The sequence below is a fragment of the Phyllostomus discolor genome, chromosome 3, assembly GCF_004126475.2.
Source record: "Phyllostomus discolor isolate MPI-MPIP mPhyDis1 chromosome 3, mPhyDis1.pri.v3, whole genome shotgun sequence".
Lineage (NCBI taxonomy): Eukaryota > Metazoa > Chordata > Mammalia > Chiroptera > Phyllostomidae > Phyllostomus > Phyllostomus discolor.
The window spans coordinates 183,997,694-184,017,751 of record NC_040905.2 but is presented as its reverse complement, the minus strand read 5'-3'; the positions used below and the strand labels follow the sequence as shown (position 1 = coordinate 184,017,751).

The following is a 20,058-nucleotide window of genomic DNA, read 5'->3' as shown; positions in this document are numbered from 1 at the left end:
CAGAGAATGCCACCCCACGGAGCTGGGTTTTCCTGGAAACACCTGGACCTCGCTTCCCTCTCAATTCCTGAACTTCAGAGGGGTTAGGGATGATGATTATTTCCTTCTTTAGACTTTTCTGCTCCCCTCATTTCTATAAAGGGTATTTATAATTTTTCTTTTAAAAGACTTTATTTATTTACTTATTTATTTACTTTTAGAGAGAGGGAAAGGGAGGGAGAGAGGGAGAGAAACACTGATCAATTTGGCTGCCTCTAGTAAGTGCCCTGACTGGGGACCGAACCTGCAACCCAGGCCTGTGCCCTGACTGTGAGTAGGAACCGCAACCTTTCCCTCGGCTGAGCGATGCCCAACCAACTGAGCCACAGCAGTAGGGAGGTATTTATAACTTTCTGTAGGAAGATAAGTCCTATTAAAATGTTTATCGTTCACTGGGTCTTTGAAATAACAGGATATACAAATGTTAGTCTGTAAAACAAAAGAAGAACATAGTAGCTGGCACTACTTTACTGTAAAAGGAAATTACTTCTCTTCCCTCTAGGCGTGAGCCTCCTGCACAGAAATGACCACCACATCACCACTACTACTGTGTAGGGTTGCCCTTTCTCATGGGATTTAAAAGTAGAATGCATGCAGTTGTTTTATGGAAATTTAAGACATTTGAAGAGAAATAATGGAAAAGAATATTTAGAACTTAATCATCTATTAACATGGAAGGGATGGCAACCAAGGCTACTGAGGGAAATTGGGTAATTTTATTTATTTTTTAAAGCTTTTATTTGGTTGAGTGGGTGGGCTGGAATGGGAGTAAGTGGGAGAAAACTGTACTTGAACAATGATTAAAATACAATTTTTTAAAAAAGCTTTTATTTATTTATAGTGAGAGGGGAAGGGAGAGGGAAAGAGACAGAGAGAAACACTGATGTGAGAGGTACATCAACAGGCTGCCTCTCGCACACCCTCAGCTGGGGACCTGGCCCACAACCCAGGCACGTGCCCTGACTGGGAATCGAACTGGTGGCTTTTTGGTTCGCAGGCCAGCACTCAATTTAGCCAGGGTGAAATTCAGTAATTTTAGAAGGAAAAACTTCTCAATTTAAGTATATAGAGATAAGATCAAACAGGAAAAGTTGAGAACCTGGGGTAGAGTAAACACGATCGGGGTAGGAACCGTGTCTGCCTACTGTTGTAACCCTGTTGTGAATACAACTACTGTTGTCTTTAGAGGATGCCCGGTACATCAGTACATGCTTTAAGAATGAATACTTATTTTTTAAACAATTATTTTTTGAACAAATAATACAAGCCCATGGCGAAACTGAAACAGTACAGAATGTATGTAGTGAGAAATAAGTCTCTCCTACTTTTGTGTCCCAGTCACCGAGTACCCTTCACCAGCAGCAACCACTGTTACCCATCTCTTACTAGTTCTTCCTGAGGTATTTATACAAGTGTAAGCATTTGCATATGCTGATTCAAAGAGTATGTGCCTTTAAAACTTTGCTAGACTTGGCCAAATTGTCCTCCAGAGAGGATGTCCCAACCCTCTCTCCAACCCCCTCTTGTATGGGAGCATCTGTTTCCCTATGTTATGTTAATTAAGCCTTTTATCTTGGCCAGTCTGGTAGATGGAAAATGGTACACAATGGCAGTTTTCATTTAATTTATATTCACTTAATATGAGAAAGGTTAAGCGTTGTGGTAGATTAGCTAAACGTTCATCTAATCCATTTAATTTTCTTCCTGGGCACGCATCTGGATTACGTGCCCTAGTCTCCCTGGCAGGCAGTTGTGGCCATGACCAGGGTCTAGACAATCCAATGTGGCTGCACGCAGAGATGGATGCCACTTTTAAACCCGAACCACAAAAGCTTCTCAGGAGCAGCCTCCATCGCCTCCCTTCCCCCATCTGCTGGGCTGGCGCAGGAGACACAGAGGACTAGGAGGCTGTAGGAGCAGGTTGAGTCACTAGGCGGAAGAATCTCAGTCCCTAGAGCCGCATGGAGCCGAGCCAGCCGGCCAGCACCAAGTTGCCCGAGGCTACTGAAGCGGAGAATGGCCCTGTGGGGTGTGCAGCATTGGGGGCCAGGCTCCCCTCGGGGCAGGGGTGGCCCAGGACTGCAGGGGATGGTTGGGCAGCGCAGATGAGCAGATGACGAGGGCCCAGTGAGGCACCAAGGGAAGGTCACTGTGTACAACCACAAGGAACTATGGAAGCGCCTCAGCCTGGAGGCGTGGATCCTTAAGTTCATCTTGCCTCTACTTCCCCATCACTCTGCTGTTCATTTCTTATTTCTGATCTCCTTTTTATTTCCAAAGTGCTGGAGACACAATGTTGGTAAACCCCTATTCTGTTCTCCTCCACCCCACTCCAGGGAAAGAAGAATCAGGTTGCCTCTATGACTGCCTGGAGGGGAGATCCCAGAGCTGGAGATGAATGCGGATGAACTCCTGGACTCAGGGGGTGATGACACCCAGGCTGCCCGGGTCAAGGAGCTGCTGGTTGACTGTTACAAACCCACTGAGGCCTTCACCTCTGGTCTGCGGGACAAGATCCAGGGCATGCAGAAGCTGAGCACACATCAGGAGTAATGGTCTTCAACCCAGGGGAATGGGTGGCACCCATACAACTGTCGCTGCCCCTGACATTGTAGCAACAGCAACACCGCGGGACCCTGGGGCCCCGCCTGGTGCCATGAGCAGGGCTCCCCCTGCCCCTCCTTAGGGACCTCTTCACTGGCCCCTGTTTTTCATCTTTGGTTTTTAAAAAATTATTGTCAAACTGATGGGACTCTGAGGCATTGGCCCTTTAATCAAGCTAGAATATGCCTTTGGTGCAGCTAAAAAAAAAAAAAACCAGCTTTGCTCTCTCTGCCTTCATCACCACCACCACCTTCCTCCATGGGAAACCTGCCTGCAGTGTCCTTCTCATCTTTCCAGCCGAACATCACATCCTCCAGAGGCTTTCCCAGGCCTCCCTAGGGCTACACCCACTGCTCCACTTCCAGGACCCTGATCGCACACACAGTGCGTCACTAAGAGCTCTACATGGCTCTTTCCTTGAAGACCCGAAACTCTTCAGGGCAGAGACCTTCTCTGTATTTTTACTGTCTGGTACACAGCAGGTGCTTTGTAAGTGCTCGTCTTCAACTGAAAAAGATGAGGAGCCATTTGACTTACCTTTGGTTTTTGGGACAGGGGTTAGGATTACACGGATCCTTTGAAATGCACGATCCAAATTCAAACTGATGGTCTTGGAGGCCCACGCAGCGGGCGATGCAGGCACTGGGGTAAGTGCGTCCGTTCTGCCCACACACGGGGACGAACTGATCCGCACAGTTACAGGGCAGACCTGAGGATGGGAAACAGCCTCCGTGACGTGCACTGGCACGCTCCCCTTCCCCCGATGTTTCCGTATTGAGACAAACCACTACCAACCATGTGGTGGTCTCGTGTTAAAACAGAATATAAAATTAAGTAAAAAAGAAAAAAAGTCCCCCAATGTCTGAGTGTCTTTTAAAGGCAGCAAGGCTCTGAAAAGCCATCTGTCTGAATGACGGCTTTCCTTTGTACCATTTACTGCCAGATAATCGAGGGCCTCCAGGCCTTGATGCCAGGTAGAGACCCCTATAACCAAAGCTATGGGTAGAAAAAGTAAAGAGTGTTCCTCCCAATCTGGTGTATAAAATCTAGAATTTAGAAGTTTCAAGTCTGGCTTAGGGGATTTCTAGAATGCACCTACCTTAGATTTTAGCTAAGCAGAACACGGGTCAAGAAGTACCAAAAGCAAGACAAGGCAGTGAAAGTTATAAACTCCTCACACAGGTTCTTCCCACCTCCTGCTGGAAGGTGGGTAACAAGGTAACTTGGAAAATACTGTAGTTTTGAGCTTTAAGAATTTTTATGACTGTCTCTCTCTGAGTCATGTTTGGACTTGGACATTATCTAGTTCCCAAGAAATGAGGTACACTTTGTGGCCAGTAAACTCTCCTTCGAGTCATTAACTAAGTGTTAAGTCATTAGCTCGCTGGTCATTAACCTCACTTACCCCAGGACATGAGGGTTGACCACAGGAAAGGGTTCCTGCTAATTATAAAGTTCACCTTTCAGCATCATTTAGATGTATGCAAACAAATACATGAAAGTCTTCTGGCTAATCTTTAGTTCACTCTTCATCCCCACAGAAGTTCATGGTTTCTCTGAGAGGAATGAGTCATCCTCGTCAGAGCAGAGCAGACGAAGGATAACAACAAAGGACAATGACAAAGCCGTGCAGGCTGGTGCTTATCAGGGTGGAGAGAGGATGGGGTGGGGCTCTTCTTGCCTCTACTTCCCCTTTGGTCTGCTGTCCACTTCTTATTTCAGATCTCCTTTTATTTCCCATGTGCTGGAGACACGGTGTTGGTAAACCCCTACTCGGTTCCCACCCCACTCCAGGGAAAGAATCAAGCTGCTGCTGAAACAAGGCAAGAGCCGCTCTCTCATTCCTCTTCGCCCAGAACTCACAGTATCTCAGACCTGAGAGGCCACAGGTGCCGGCAGGCTGTGCTGCTGCTGTGGACAGCTGCAGCTTCACCTCAAGGAAAGAGCATCTCACCTCACTGGCTTTTTCACTTACTATAGCTGGTGTGAGCGTAATACTAATAGCAGAAAGCTTAGGTAAGTCAAGAAAGTAGTATTCTTAATGGATTATTCAGAAAAATTCTTAAGCTTCAAAATTAAAATAATCCCCCAAGTTACCTTGGAAGGATCTGAAGCTAGCTAAGAGATCCCTGAGGAGACAGGAGTGGAAGGACCCTGTGTGAGGAGTGCACGGCCGTCACTCTTGGTCTTGTTTCGGTGTGGGCCTCTACCTCCCCAGAAGCCCCCTCGCCAGACTTCAAAGGTCTAAATTCCAGATTTTATACCCCAGATTGGGAGAAACTTTTCCTATCCATAGTTTAATTTACAGGGGTCTCTACCTATATGAACCAGTAGGCTAAGGGGGGTCAAGGAAGGAAATGGTAAGAAAAACGTTAGAACAGAAACACTCTTAGAAAACACATGGACTTCGGATCGTAATTGGAAGGGTAAAGGGGGTATTTTAGCAGGTAGAAAGGTTCTACTTAACTAAAACCTTCCCAATCACTGATCATCTTTTTGCCTGGAATTCTAAAACATGAGTGCTGGAAGGGGCCTAAGAAACCATTTAGTTTATCCTTAAATCCACAGAGGAGGGGAAGTACCGGCTCTCACAAACAGGTAATGCACTCATTTTACTGTGCACCACTGCAGTTACGGCAAGACCAGAGAAGCTGCCTCGAAGGGAAAGTGGGTGCAAGGGGATGATGGCCTGCTGAGGGCAGCCTCTGTGTGACCACAGTTACCTGTGAAGGTGCGACGGTCATCCTCTGAACTGTGCTCACTGAGGCACAGGCGGGTAGAACACACCAAGTTGCCAGCAAAACAAGAACAGACATTGCAGTCGATGTTAAAGGACGTCCCATGACCTGCGAGAAGTAAAATGCTGTTCCATATCATGCATTTATAAACAGATCATAAATTTAAAATTTAATAGTTTAAAAAGTTTTAAAATAGAAGTTCTTGGAAAACGACTTCCAAATATACAAACTAGGAAGTTAAATCTGGAGTTATCTGGAATTATCTTCTGGAGGGCGGGCCCCTGGGAGCACAGGCTTCCCCCACTAGGTGAGTATCCTAGGAACCCGTCTGTATCAGTACCAGCTGGTGTCATTGTGAGAGGCTGTGTTCAGCTTCAGTGAATTTTTTTTGAAGATTCTTTCAACAAGTTTGCCCATTTCACGATGGGTGAATTCCTAGGGCATCAGTCCACACCTAGCTAAGTGTTCAGCAGTTTTTGACCAAAAACAGCATGACCCACGCCACCCACCATGTCCCACCCTCACTATTCACCTGATCTTGCCCCGAGAGACTTTGGTTTTTTTGTTTCCCTGGATGAAAAAAGTCCTCAAAGGGAAATGTTTGCTGATATGGAAGAGGTGAAACAAAAAATAGCAGAAATACTAAAAGGCATCAAAATTGATGCATTTAAAAACTGTTTTTAGTGGGAAAAAATGTCTCAATAGGTGTATTGCATCAGATAGAGAGTACATTGAAAGTAACTGAAGTTTAAACATGTAGGAATAAATACAAAACTTTTAATAAGTAAAGTCCGGTTTTTGGGTGCTCCCCCCTATTTTTGCATTTATCCCCCACCACATCTCCCCGGATTCCCAATGTGCCGGGCTCACCAGACTGCTCCCTAGTCTCTGAGAATGTTTCTGGCTGCCTTTCTGCCTCAAACGCTCCTCCCTCCTTCTGGAACTTTGCTTATCTCTTCAGGACCAGCCCTGATGCCACCTTTGGATCACAGATTCTCCAAATGCCTGGCAGCAATAACTAGCCTCTTGAAGAGCATTTGGTCCATTACTTTTTGTGGCTCAAATTCTCTCCCCTCTTATCACGGAAAGCATGACCTCAATCCCTCATCGCAGTTTCAGCTCCACAAGGCACTAGTACGTTCTTTCCTACAGAATAGGCATAATCAGTGGAAGTGTATGGAAGGAATGGAATTGTTTATTCTCGGGTATTTTCTGTGATACAAAGTACCTACCTGACATTTTAGCTAAGTAGAACATGGACTAAGAAATGAATACCTGACTTGCTCTAGGGCAGAAATTTGCAACCAAGAGCACTCTCCTTTCAAATAAGATCTCACACATAAAACTTACAATTGTGCATGGCACACAGTTATGAGTTGAGTAAGTGTTATTATATTATTAGCGATTAGTCCCTTCTTGAGGAGCCTTCTAAGAGAGTTCCTCAGAAGTCCCACTGTCCTTGCATAGATAGAAAAATACTGCCCTAGGGTATCTGATTTGTAGACTTTACTCTCTGATGAGAATCCATTCAGTGTTCTTCCTACAAAGTTAACTAATCTCAAATTAAAAATAAAAGACAAATTCAGTTCAAGACTCACTTTTTCTTTTTCCTCCAACAATGCAAGACTTCTGGAGGTCTATGCAGTGCATCTCCATGCAGTTCTCTAAGAGTCCACTAGGCCCACAGGAGCAAATTTTGTAACAACCCACTTCCAAACCTGCAGATGACGGCACCTGGATCAGTGTCCCTTGGCGGACGATGAAGTCAGAAGCTTCTCCCAATTTGCAGCCTGTATAAACAAAAATCAGCTGAGAGAGGCGGTACTGTTCTGTGATACTATTTTATGCATTAGATACAGTTCGTATAAGTCTTATAGGTACTATGCGGCTACTAGAGATTTTCTAAGAGAATTTTCACCAAGGTAAGTAGTTATTTTGGTTCACTGGCCAAAACCATATTCTCTCAAACAGAAATTCTATGTTCTGTAAGATGGTAGTGATTCAGGATCTATTTCCCAAAGTTAGCCATAGTTCTGTACAAAAATGCTATAGGATAAATAGTTTTTTTTATTTTGAGGGGCTTATCCTCAAAGATATTCTAGAATCACTATATTTTAAATGGAATATAAAAACTGACAGTATTTTTAGAATAATCTTGACCAGAAAGCTTTTAGTGATGGGATATAAACATACCTTAAATTTTTAAAAAGTCAAATACTTGATTGGGCTTAAGGAAAACCCATTAATTTCCAATTTTAACAAGATTTATTACAACTCTCTAGCTGATATATTGTAGTGTTACACAAATATTACAGATGATCCTTTTGAGACATCATGCTTATTTAATTTTTGTTCCTTTTTATTTTACACACATTTAAAATGTTGATTCTGACATCATAAAGAAACATTTTCAACTGGGAAATAAATAAAAGGAAGCAAAATTTTGACACAACTATATTCTAAAAGGACCCACAAGGAGAGAGACTACAAAAATTCTATGGCATAAAAAATTTTTCAGCCTTAAAATCATATGCACTTCAGTACAGCATCAAATTTATGGAGTAATTACACATCCCATTGAGAATGCCATTTTTCTGTATATTAAAAGAAAGAAAAACATAAACAATATGCACACATATCTTCTTCAACATTACAACATGCAAGGCAAAGCACAAAAAGCTGGCCCAAAGTTCTTTTCTCTTTCGTGGTCAAGAACCCTACACCTCATCATGAGAGTCTGGTTTTGGATCAATATTAGTTTATAATCTAAATGACTACTGAAAATTACTTGCCTTTGTCATTTTTTATTTACATACCACATGTTTACTGGGAAAACCTCAAACAATATAGAAAAGCATAACTTGCAAAATAAAGTCCCTTATAAACTCACTCGGAAGATAACTCCCACACAGAAACACCAGCAACACATCGATACTCACGCCACACCCACACCCGTCTACTCTTACCTTGAACGCAGGAGTATGGAAGGCAGGGGTCTCCAGACGGACACCCTTTTCGGTTCACCTCACAAAGCTCATTAGCAGGGCAAGGATTGGGGTTACAGGGATGAGTCACCTCTTCTACAATGTTACCCAAAGTACTTGGCCCTGAGAAACCAAAAACAGATCAGTTTAACCTACCCAGAAGAATAACAGAGGTCTGTAAATTACCTGAATTAATTATACCTGAAATAAAGGGACTGCTGACAAGCGCAAAGCAAGGCCTGATTCTAGCAAGCTATAAAACACTCGGATTTCCTGGTCAGCTGTGAATTTAGCACAAACACCCATCCATTCATTTGTTTATTTATTGGGTGTACACAATGTGCCCAGCAAGGTTCTAGGTGCTGGAGATACTGTAGTGAACAAAACAGACAAATCTCCGTAACAGAGTTTACATTCTGGTCTGGTCAGGACATAGACAACAAACAGATTGTGTGTGCATGTGTGTGTGTGTACTCCTATGTGTGTGTAAATAAAAAGTCAGACAGTGATAAGTACACCATTTAAGTGGTGTCAGGGGATGAAAAGTGACTGTGTATTTTGGGTACGGTGGTCACATAGATGCTTCCATTCAAGAGGGATAATTTAGCACATTTTACCATAAATGATACTTTATTATGGTAAGATGGACCCCACACCATGATTATATTTATTACCTTGTGAAATAATGACTGAGGAAGTCTCAATATAAAGTATATGTGGTATTTAAAGAGAATATTAAATTTTAAACCACAGCCTTCTGGAAGTTTCCTCCCACTGGAAGCTTCCTCCTACACATATACATTTGACTGCTCTAATAGAGCGAGTACTGTGAGTGCACTTGTTTTTCTTACTGATTTTAGGCCAAACCCAGACTTTAAGGCTAACAGAGGCACAAGGGCTCTTGGAGTTTATCCCACGGGCCCAGTCCCTTTGTGAAGAGGGAAGCTGAGGCTCGAAGACGTGGTCTGTCCAAAGTCACGGAGGCCTACGACTCTAGTCTAATGCTTTCTTTTTTGCCATACTGGTCACAAAGGCTAAAGGACATCGTTTGTTAGTCCTCTGAAAATATGGCAGATATTGCTAGCTGCAAATCCAGCATTCACTCTTATTTTCCTGCTTACTACTAGAGCTCCAATTTTACTTAGGATGGTAATGGGCCCACAGTGAAAAAGACAATCTTTCCCAGCTTCCCTTACATTTGGGTCTGGTGGCTAGAATTCCAGTAGCCATGTGATGATAAAATACATAAAGTAACTTTGATGACTGAAGCCAAGCACTAAGAATGATGGAGAAAGAAAAAGGACTCCTGGTGATGGAACCACCAGAACAGTCATGGACTATTTATTTCTGGGCTTTTGTTTACTTCTATCTGTTTTTCTGCTATCTGACACATGAAAAAAAACCCCCCAAAAACTGCCAAATTCACTCTTTCCAGCCAACTCAAGGCACTTACGCCCCCTGGTGGCAGCCTAAATACTCCTCTTTCCCTAAGTGCTTGGTGAGCAGGAGTTCTGCAGGTTATGTCCTGCTTTTCACCACACAGTCACCTCCTGCCAGGAACCTCAGATCCAGGATCTCTCAACGGGATAACAACTTATTCCTCTAGCTCCCAGCAGGAGTATTTGGCAGAGAAAAAACTTTCATTTTCATGTATGAACCCAGACCATCATTCCTCACTCTCTATTTGGTGGGTGAGTCCAACGCAGTACTCCTGGCTCGGGGAAGTTCTGCTTCCCCGTAAATCACGGCCAGGAGACAGCAATGATGTGGAGCTGGTTATCTGAGAAAGCTGGCCCCTGGTTCACTGCTTAGAATTTCTGATTGCAACAGTTCACTGCCTCCTTATACTGATAGGATAATTGCTTGTGCTTATGTATTTTAAGATGACACATCTTTCCAGAAAGGCCAAGCAAGTGAGATAAGAGTCAGCAATTGAGAAAGTATCATTAAACCACATATTCATCCAAAGCAAACAAGGGCCGAGATGGAAGGGTGAACTATTTGGATTTTAAAAAACAAAGTACTTACTGAGGTATGTATCCAAAGGTATACAGTTCTCCAGGTCATCCGTAGGTGACAGAAGTTCACAGATACTTTCAGCTGTGTGGTCTTCAGGGAATTTGTTCTGGTCCCCACATTTCTTGAGAATCTCCACACAGTCTGATCTTGAAAAGGAAAATACACAAGTTTAGGATTTGAGGAACCTCCTCTTGTTGTCTACTCAGTATCAGTTCTGCTCCTGAAGCTTTCTAGGAGTGGGTTTTCACAACGGTGTTTCCCAGCTGGGTAGGTGCGGGCATGGCGGAAGAGAACAGGAGTCACAGCCGCTCTGGGTTGCAGAGGAAGTAATGCATTACACTACCAAATCATTCCTAACTTTCTCTTAAGAACCAGAGATTAAAGGTCTTGCTCAAATTTTATACTTACTGTGACCACCATCAATGTGGCTATCCACTCTTTGAAAGGACAGTAACTTAAGCCAGTCTGATTTGCTCTTTGCGAAACTATATACATCGTTTCTCTTAGGACCTTATGCACGCTTGCTTCTTCCTTCATCCTTCCCTCCCTTCTTTTCTTTTTTAAAAATCTCTTTTTAGTTATCAACGTAATATGTTTGGTCTGTAACAATTAGAAAATCCTCTTCTTTAAAATTCTCCCAGTCTTCATTAGGATTTGACTCTCATAAGTGTTCAATGCTAAGAGCCTATAATTTCTCACCTGTTTACGCTTGCTGTCACCCAACAGTTACCCCCTATCTCTCCCCTAATCAGGTCATCCCCAAGTCCCGTCAGAGGACAGATCCTGAACCCTGGACCCTGTTTAAGGTTGAACCAATCAGCAATCAATCAGTTACTAAGTGCTCAGCAGCAACGAGCCACACACCCAACAATTTAGGGGCTGGATATTAACTTGGTTTTGGAAAAGCTTTTTGAAAAAAAAAAAAAAAAAAAGCTTGAAGAAAGCTGACATTTAATACAATATAGTTAATGCTTTTGGTTTCACCCCCCCACAGAAGCTTTCATCTTTACTTTGTCCTAGATCTCCCAAGCAAAGCATTCGCAAATGTGGAACAGGCCCTAATCACTGTACTCACTAACTCATTCCCTCACCAAAAAGGAAAAACCTACTGAGTGTCAGGATTATGCTAATCCCTGAAGAGGAGAAAAAGAATAAAGAGGATACAAGAAAAAAGCACGTGAGAAAAATAAACGCCTCAAGGAGAGCAATGTGAAACAGAATATAAGACAAATACACAAATTGAAATTTAAAAATAGAATTGTGCATTGAAGCTACTCAATAAATGTTTGTTCAATCAAGTTCCATAACAGAAGTACAAGTAAGCATCTACAGAAATTTGTAGTAAGGATAAATTATTTTCAGCCGGAGATATCTGGGAAGATTTTGTAAGAAAAGACTGGTCATTGAGAGGGGCTAAGAGGGACAGGCAGTGGGCAAATGGAGATAGGGGGAGAAATTTTGAACAGAGGAAGAAAAAGTAGGAAAGTATTTGACCTGCGAGGGTGATGGGCAAAGGTTAGTAGTGGGAGAGAAAACTCTAATAATAGGCTATAGGTGAAGATCACGGCAGGTCTGAACCCAAACTGGAGAGTCTTTATGATGAAAGAAAGAAACTTACTTGCAAATAATACTTCCCCGGGATTTACTGTGACAAGGTTTAATCTGCAGTGAACAGGCTATTGCTTTCCACATTTCTGGCTGACACTTTTTAATGTCAAGAACGGGGATGTTGATGAATGGCATCTTTATGCTTCCTTTCTCCCATAGCTTCATGTCATTCATGGCTCCTTGATCTGACTGAGCATTACAACTCCTGAAAAGCTCTGTTGGCCTGAGGGGGAAAAAAAGCCAGAGGGAATCAAGAGGCAATTATTTTCCAGAGAGAAGCAATGTGTAAAATCCTGACATACTAATCAGGGAAACCTGATTTTCTTAAAGAAGAAAGTACATACAATCCATCAAAATATATCAGTTTTGAGTGTATGAAGATTCAATGTAGACACAATCATTAAGATTCTGATGGCATGTTCTCTAAAACAACCTTTTGTGAAACAGTTAAAAAACTTCAAAATGCTATGGACAGGACTGACATCTCCCCTGTCCATTTCTTTTATTCCACAAAATATAAGGGGACACACACACACAGAAACAGAATTATATTCTGGAGGGTGGGCCCCTTGTAGTGCAGGCTTTCCCTACTAGGTTTCTGTTCTAGGAACCCATCTGTATCAGTGTATCAGCTGGTGTTGTTGGGAGAGGCTGAGTTCAGCCTCAGTGAATTTTGTTTTGAAGACTCTTTCAACGAGTTTGCCCATTTCACGATGGGTGAATTACTAGAGCACCTGCCCATTCCATGCTGAGTGTTCAGCAGTCTTTGACCAAAAACAGCATGACCCCTGTGCCCCACCCTCCCTATACACCTGATCTTGCCCCAAGCAACTTTTTTTATTTCCCTGGGTGAAAAAAGTCCTCAAAGGGAAATGGTTTTCCCTTTGGAAGACCTGAAACAAACAAAAAAACGGCAGAAGTACTAAAAAGCATCAAAATCGACAAGTTCAACTACTATTCTGAGCAGTGGAAAAACGTCTCAATAGGTGTATTGCATCAAATGGAGAGTACTTTGAAGGCAAGTGAAGTTTAAACATGTAAGAATAGATAATTTTTTATAAATAAATTCTATTTTGGCTGGGACAATTGTAATAGCATAATCAATAAAATATATATTTTTTAAAAATTCCATTTTGGGGGGTACCCCCTTATAAATAAGCCAAAGTTTAAAAATTGAGGTATAATTTATAAAAATAAAATGCATGGGTTTTATGGGTGAAGTTTTCTGTTTTGACAAACTTGCACATCCAAGCACACCCAAGTGAATTCAGGCGCGTTTCTATCACATCAGGAAGTGCCCACGTATCCCTATCCAGCCAGCGCCCTCCCTGCTGACTGTGCCCAGAGGCCCCTGTCACTTGTACTTGTATCATCACAGAATTATTCTGCCTATTCTAGAACTTCATATACATGGATTTACATTGTATGTGCTCTTTTAAATCTAGTGTCTTTAGTTAAATGAGCTCTTTCAGATTCCATGATGCTGTTGTGTATATAAATTGTTTGTTTTTATTGTACAGTACTATTCCATTATCCTTGTGGTCCTCAAACTCTTTGATCTCAGGACCCATTTGCACTATAAAAATTACTGAGTTTTCAAAAAATCTTTTGTTTATGTGGGTTATATCCACCAATACCTATCACATTCTAAATAAAAACTGAGAGATTTGAAAAGTAGATATTAATTAATTTTATTTTTTAAAAGATTTTATTTATTTATTTTTAGAGAGAGCAGAAAGGAGGGAGAGAAACATCAGTGTGCAGTTGCCTCTTGCCTGCCCCCTACTGGGGACTGGGCCCCCAACCCAGGACCTGGCCTGCAACCCGGGCATATGCCCTGACTGGGAATCAAACCGGCAACCCTCTGGATCACAGGCCAGCACCAAATCCACTGAGCCACACCAGCCAAGGCAAAAAGTAGATATTAATTCATTTTAAATGACAATAGCCCTGTTATATGTTAATAGAAAATTTTTATGAAAAATAAGTATATTTTTAAAAACAACAAAAATTTGTGAGAAGGTAGAATTGGTTTAGTTTTTTGAAAATCTTTTTAATGCCTGGCTGAATAGGGGACAGCTGGATTTGCATACCTGCTCCTGCATTCAAACTGTTGCCATATCACATGTTTCATAGCATCCAGAAAACTCCACTGTTCATTCACGTGAGAATGAGAGTGAAAAGCAAGCAACACCTTAGTATTTTACAATAGTTCTGATCCCACTGGGTTTGGGGGACCATGGACCACACTTTGAGAACACTGGTTTATTCATTCACCTGTTTGTAGACATCAAGGCTGTTTCCAGTTTTCATGTCTCTTTTTATGGCTATGAATGGCACTGTTGGGTTATAACTTTCTAAAAATACCCAACTCTTTCCTAAAGTGGGTATTACATTTTAAGCTCTCATTAGCAATGTATGGAAGCTCCACTTGCTTTGTGTGCTTTCAGTCTTTTTACTTGTAGCTATTCTTTTAGTGTGTAGTGGTATCTTACTGGTTTTAATTTGTATTTTGCATGACTAATGATAATAAACTTTTTCATACACTTCAATGGTTATGTCTTCGTCCTTTTAAAAAAACTTTTAAAAATAGAATTTATTGAGGTGACATTGATGAATAAAATTACATAGGTTTCAGGTGTTTCTGCCCATTTTTTATTTGGTTATTTGATATTTTATTATGAGGTTGCAGGAGTTGCATATTCTGGACACCCGTCCTTTGTCAAATGTGCCTGCATGTGCAACATAGTAAATATTTTCTCTCACTGTGGTTTTCCTTTTCAAACTTTAAACGGTGCCTTTCAGTGAACAAAAGTTTCCTGTTGAACTCTAATTCATTATTTTTTTCTTTTATAATTAGTGCATTGTTTTGATTTTGTTGCTTTATAATATCTTAAAATTAAGTACTGTGAGTTCTTTGAATTTATTTATTTATTTATTCATTATTTTTCAGAGAGAGGAGAAAAGAGGGAGAAAGAGAGGAAGAGAAACATCCATGTGTGAGTGAAACATCGATTGGCCGCCTCTTGCACACCCGCAATGGGGGGCCTGGCCTGCAATCCAGGCATGTGCCCTGACTGGGTACTGAACCAGTGATCTTTTGGTTTGTAAACTGGTGCTCAATCCACTGAGCCACACCAGCCAAAGCAAATTTATTTTTAAAAAACTACTTTAGCTTTCTAGGTCCTTTGTATTTTCATATAAACTTTAAAATTAGCCTGGCAGCTTCTATTTTAAATGCCCACTGGAATTTTGATTTGGATTATACTAAATCTAGAGATCAGTTTCAGGAGAATTAACATCATAACAATATTGAGTCTTCTAATCCATGAACATGGTCCCTCTATCCATTTATTTGCTGTCTTCAATTTCTTTCTAAAGTTTTATGGGTTTTAGTATAGAGTTCTTACACATCTTTTGCTAAATGTATCACTAAGTATTTCATGTTTTGTGGTGCAATCGTATAAGTTAGTATTTTTAAATATATCTCACTTTCCAATTATGTGTTGCTAATATACAGAAATATAGCTGGCTTTTTATGGTACCATTGTATCCTATGGCTTTGTTAAATTAAAGGGTTCAAGGGGAGTTTGTATGCAGATCTTGGGGCATCTCCTTTGGTGGTTTCCTCCTTTCTGGGATTTCCCACTTCTGTATCCAGCCACTGTGGTAGCCCCAACCTCTGATCTCTTAACTCCTTGGTCCAAAACTGCTGCTTTTTGCTTGGATTCTATATGCTATGCAAGGACACTGGGAGTGCCCATGAAGGAAAAACTGGGTAAGTGTGGCTCTCACTCAATGCAGTTTCTGTCTTGCAGGAGATGCAGCCTCTCCTGCTTTTGATCACTTTTCAATGCCTTCAAAACAATAGTTTTGTAATATTTTGTGCAGAGTTTGTAATTAGCATTGGCAGCGGTGTTAGTCTGATACAAACTACTCCACCATTACTAGCAGCTAGAGTTATGTATCCAAGTTACTTCAAACATTTCACAGATTTCACATTTGCTCAATCTTATTGGCTAATATTCTATCATCAATTGTAAAGATATCTCAATTTTCTTACCCCCAAAATAATAATCTGTATACTTTTAAGAGGATAGGAGTGTTTTAGCTTGAGGTAAACATCCTCTGAACCCTCTTCTGGCCCATCTGAATAATTCTTGTCCTTTCTGCCCTCCTGATCTCCGGGCTGCAGCTCACAACACCAGCCTCCTCTTCTTTAGAGACTCCCACTCTGGTTTCTCTGATATGGAATTCTCTCTGCTTCTGGATGTCCTTTCTCTGTTTTCTTCACTGTTTCTTCAGCCATTCGTTCAGTTCTTAGCCCTTATTTTTCTTAACCATACATGACACCTTTGGAAAATACCTATTCAAATTGCTTCTGTAATGAAAATATTCTGTATGAAATACAGGACTCACTGAGTGGGAACCTCACCCAGATTGAAGGTCCTCCAGAGTAAACTGACCACAAGAGGGCAGATGAATTCTAGAAGCTTGAAGTATCCTTAGATTAGAAGGAACTTTGTGATAGTGCATCCTTTCCCAGAGGTGATTTACCACATGAAATACAGTATTTAAAGAGGAAATTGTAAAGAAAGACTATTTCCTTTTAACTTAGCAAAACCAAAATCAGAATATAGTGTTTTTTTCCCTTATTTAAAAGCAAGATAACCAATGAGAAAGTATTTCCATTCCATGTACAATAATTGGCTCCTACCTGTTGTTAAAATTAGTACAGTAAGTAAGGTTTCTACAGCCCAACTGGCAAGGTTCCCGGACATCTGCTAAACAGGTCAACATGGACACTTCCACTGGATTGTATTCGCAAAAGTGATCAAACTCCTGCCAGCTCTGTGTATTGCCCCAGCTCATGCTATAAAGTTTAGTGCATAGTTCCCTGAAACAAAAGCACAAATGCAAAAACATAAAGATAAGCCAAATGAATACAAATTTGATTTGCATAATATTCAAACACTATAAACTTTACTTTGGAATATAAGTGGGAAAAAAAGTACAGAGACCAAAAGACTAAGATCTCCTAGAACTTAAAGTTATAAAAAGCAATCTTTTCAGTGAAAGAGTTAGCCTCCTTTTATCATCTATCTCTTTCCTTTTTGCCATGGTTGCTAGAAAGCTCAGTGCTAAATCTGACGTTTAGTTATAGTATCTGTACATCCTTATTCTTGGCAAAATTATTGCCTTCCAAATTTCTGATTTCTCTTTTACCTTTACGTAAAGTCAGTGAAGCATACAGTTTTGTCTTCACAAAGATATGTATCACTCTACTTATGTTCCAATCACAGGAGGCAAAACTGTGACATGGTCCTCAGACATCATTTTAATAAGCATTACAAATTTAAGGTTCACTACTTCCTCCCTGAAAAACTATCCCAAAGCCACTTATATGCCTGAAGATATATCAAGATAGTCTTTACATAAAGGCTTATGAATTCTAAAACTTCTAAATACTATTGTAGTTAATATGACATTCTTATTCTGAGTACTAAATCATTACAAAACAACTTGACTACATATATACAAGGTCTGTCCAGAAGGTATCCAACCATGAAATATGAAAAACAGAGACATTTATTGAAGAAGATACAAGATACAAGAATCATTGTACACAGGACAATGATGCCTCAGTCCTCTTCAAAGTAGGCATCTTGGAACCTCGCATAGCTCTCCCAATCACTCATCAGCTGTCTTCTCGTATTTTCCCACATCTCAATCATGGTCTGAAATTTCTTTCCTTTGAAAGATGATTTTAGTTTTGGGAACAGCCAGAAGTCACGGGACACCAAATCTGGGCTGTAGTGAGGCTGAGTCACTGGGGTGAGTTGATATTTCACCAAAAAACTCTGCACGAGATATGATGCATGAGGGGGTACATTGTTGTGATGAAGCTTCCAGTCACCAGTTGCCCCTAGCTGCAGCCTTCTGAATCATCCTAATAGTTTCCACAGAGGAATGTTCAAGCTTAATGCAAAATTTGATGCAGATTCACTGCTCTACTCACTCAGTCATTTTGAACGCAATGGTCACACAGTACACATGCTCACTCAATGGAGTCTACCACCCCCACTGACTAGTACAGTGAAGTCATCATTGTTCACACATGTGCATTCCAGTCCACTCTCCTTGGCTGTCAGGTTACATGGATGTCGTGCAAACTATTCTCATTATATTAACAATGGCTGGACTTTTTCCAGACAGATCTCATATAGTTAAAATAACATCTGTACTATTTCTAAAGTGTTTTGACACATTCTATCAATTAGTTTAATATTTAAAATGTATGAATGTAATACAAATGTCAATATAGTATAAAACATATAGTACAAAACTTGCATACTATCAAAATATGCAAACTCACAAGAAAAATTCTTCACTCCTATAACATCTTGATTTCCACAATTACCCCTATGAGGAGGGTACGTTTACTTTTACAAGTTCGCTCATTCATTCTGTCAGTGTTCACGGAGTGCCCGCTTTGTGTGAGGCCCTGGTCAAAGCACTGGATGTGTAGTGGTGAATACAGACACAAGCTCTCTGCTCTCAATGGAGCTTACACGTCATGGGGATGAGGAAGGCGAGATCGGACCACCTTGATCTAGAAATCAGTTCTTTCTCTAGCACTTAACAGTCTCTATCACCTTGGAGAGATTGTCTAACATCTCATAGTTCTCTGTATATAAACAGGAATTATACAAATTGAGAGAAGATCATCATACAAGGTTTCACGAGGACAAAACGAGATGGAAGTGAAAGCACTCGGTAAACAAAAAGCCTCAAGCTGCGGCAAGGGAGGGCCAACGGTGTTTCTTACTCAGTTTCTCCTGACACAACACAGCCACTCCAGTCTTCAGAGACTGTAGGCCACAAACTCCTCTGTGGATAGTCAAAGAATTATTCAGCATCCCTTCCATAAATAATTGACTAATTCCTATCAGCAACCCAATTTCCTTAACTACAGGACCAGCTTAACTTCTCTTTAAGCTCTTCTGTTAACTTTCTTTGGATATTTTCTAGGTTTTTCATCTCTTTGGTAAAGTTTGATGAACTACCGTAGGCACACTTTCTTGCTAAAGGTCCATCCAATTTTGAATCCACAGGAAAAATGGTTTCACTTCTGTTGTCAGATTCATTTCAGGGTATTCTAGCAATATGTGGTCCCTTTTCACCCAAAATATCTCTAATAAAGTAAACTTCTGTTTCACTTGTGTTCTATTTATGACCTTAGTTACCTCCATTTATTCTTTTTAATTAATTAATTAATTAGTATCCTCACCTGAGGACATGCCCATTGATTTGAGAGAGAAGGGATGGGAGGGAAGGAGAGAGGGAGGGTGAGAAGCATTGATCAGCGGCCTCTAGGGGACTGAACCCACAACCTAGGTACATGCCCTGACCGGCAATTGAATCTGTGACCTTTCAGTTTATGGGACGCCACTCCAACCAACTCAGCCACACCGGCCAGGGTTCTCCTTTTATTCTTGTCTTTAGCTTGTGTTTCCTCCAACCTATATTTGTACTGCAAAATTTTTATTTTTAAGTGTGCCACCCAAATGAATGCCTACACACTGCTACCTAACTCTGAGTATAAGTGAACCCAGGCTATTTACTAATATATACAAAAAGCTGGTTTAATCCAAAGTTTCATAATTTAAGAAAGAGAATATCCCTTAGATGTCCTATGATAACATCCTCTAAACTGTAAGCTTACTTAATATCCTCAAGTACAGAATCCATATTGCATCATTTAAAAATATTTATTGCTCTGCCAATGCTAATCCTCTACACCTCAAAACACAGTGCTTTCAGCACTGAATGTACAAAAACAATGTTTTGTATATTGTAGACCCCCTTAAATGAGGGGATATGTTACAAGACCACCCCAGTGGATACTGAACCCTGTGATATACTATGTTTTGCCTATATGTACATATTGTACCTATGATAGAGTTTAATTTATAAATTAGGTACAATAAGAGATTAACAATAATTATAACATACTGTAATAATAGTTATGTGAATGTGGTTTCTCTCTCTCAGCAAACTAGCAT

The 20,058-nt window shown here is 40.8% G+C and overlaps 1 protein-coding gene across 3 annotated transcripts in view; it reads right to left on the bottom strand.

The window, feature by feature from the left end:
• The window catches only part of RECK (reversion inducing cysteine rich protein with kazal motifs), a 61,070-nt gene that overhangs the window by 7,252 nt on the left and 33,760 nt on the right, over window positions 1-20,058 (bottom strand). For all 3 annotated transcript variants that reach the window (XM_036021917.1, XM_028525866.2, XM_036021918.1), the window contains 7 exons: window positions 16,710-16,889; window positions 12,003-12,215; window positions 10,394-10,530; window positions 8,348-8,488; window positions 6,980-7,171; window positions 5,367-5,489; window positions 3,181-3,352 (listed from right to left, as the gene is read on the bottom strand). In XM_036021917.1, the coding sequence (XP_035877810.1) occupies window positions 3,181-3,352; window positions 5,367-5,489; window positions 6,980-7,171; window positions 8,348-8,488; window positions 10,394-10,530; window positions 12,003-12,215; window positions 16,710-16,889 (1,158 nt within the window). The remainder of the gene's footprint in view (window positions 1-3,180; window positions 3,353-5,366; window positions 5,490-6,979; window positions 7,172-8,347; window positions 8,489-10,393; window positions 10,531-12,002; window positions 12,216-16,709; window positions 16,890-20,058) is intronic.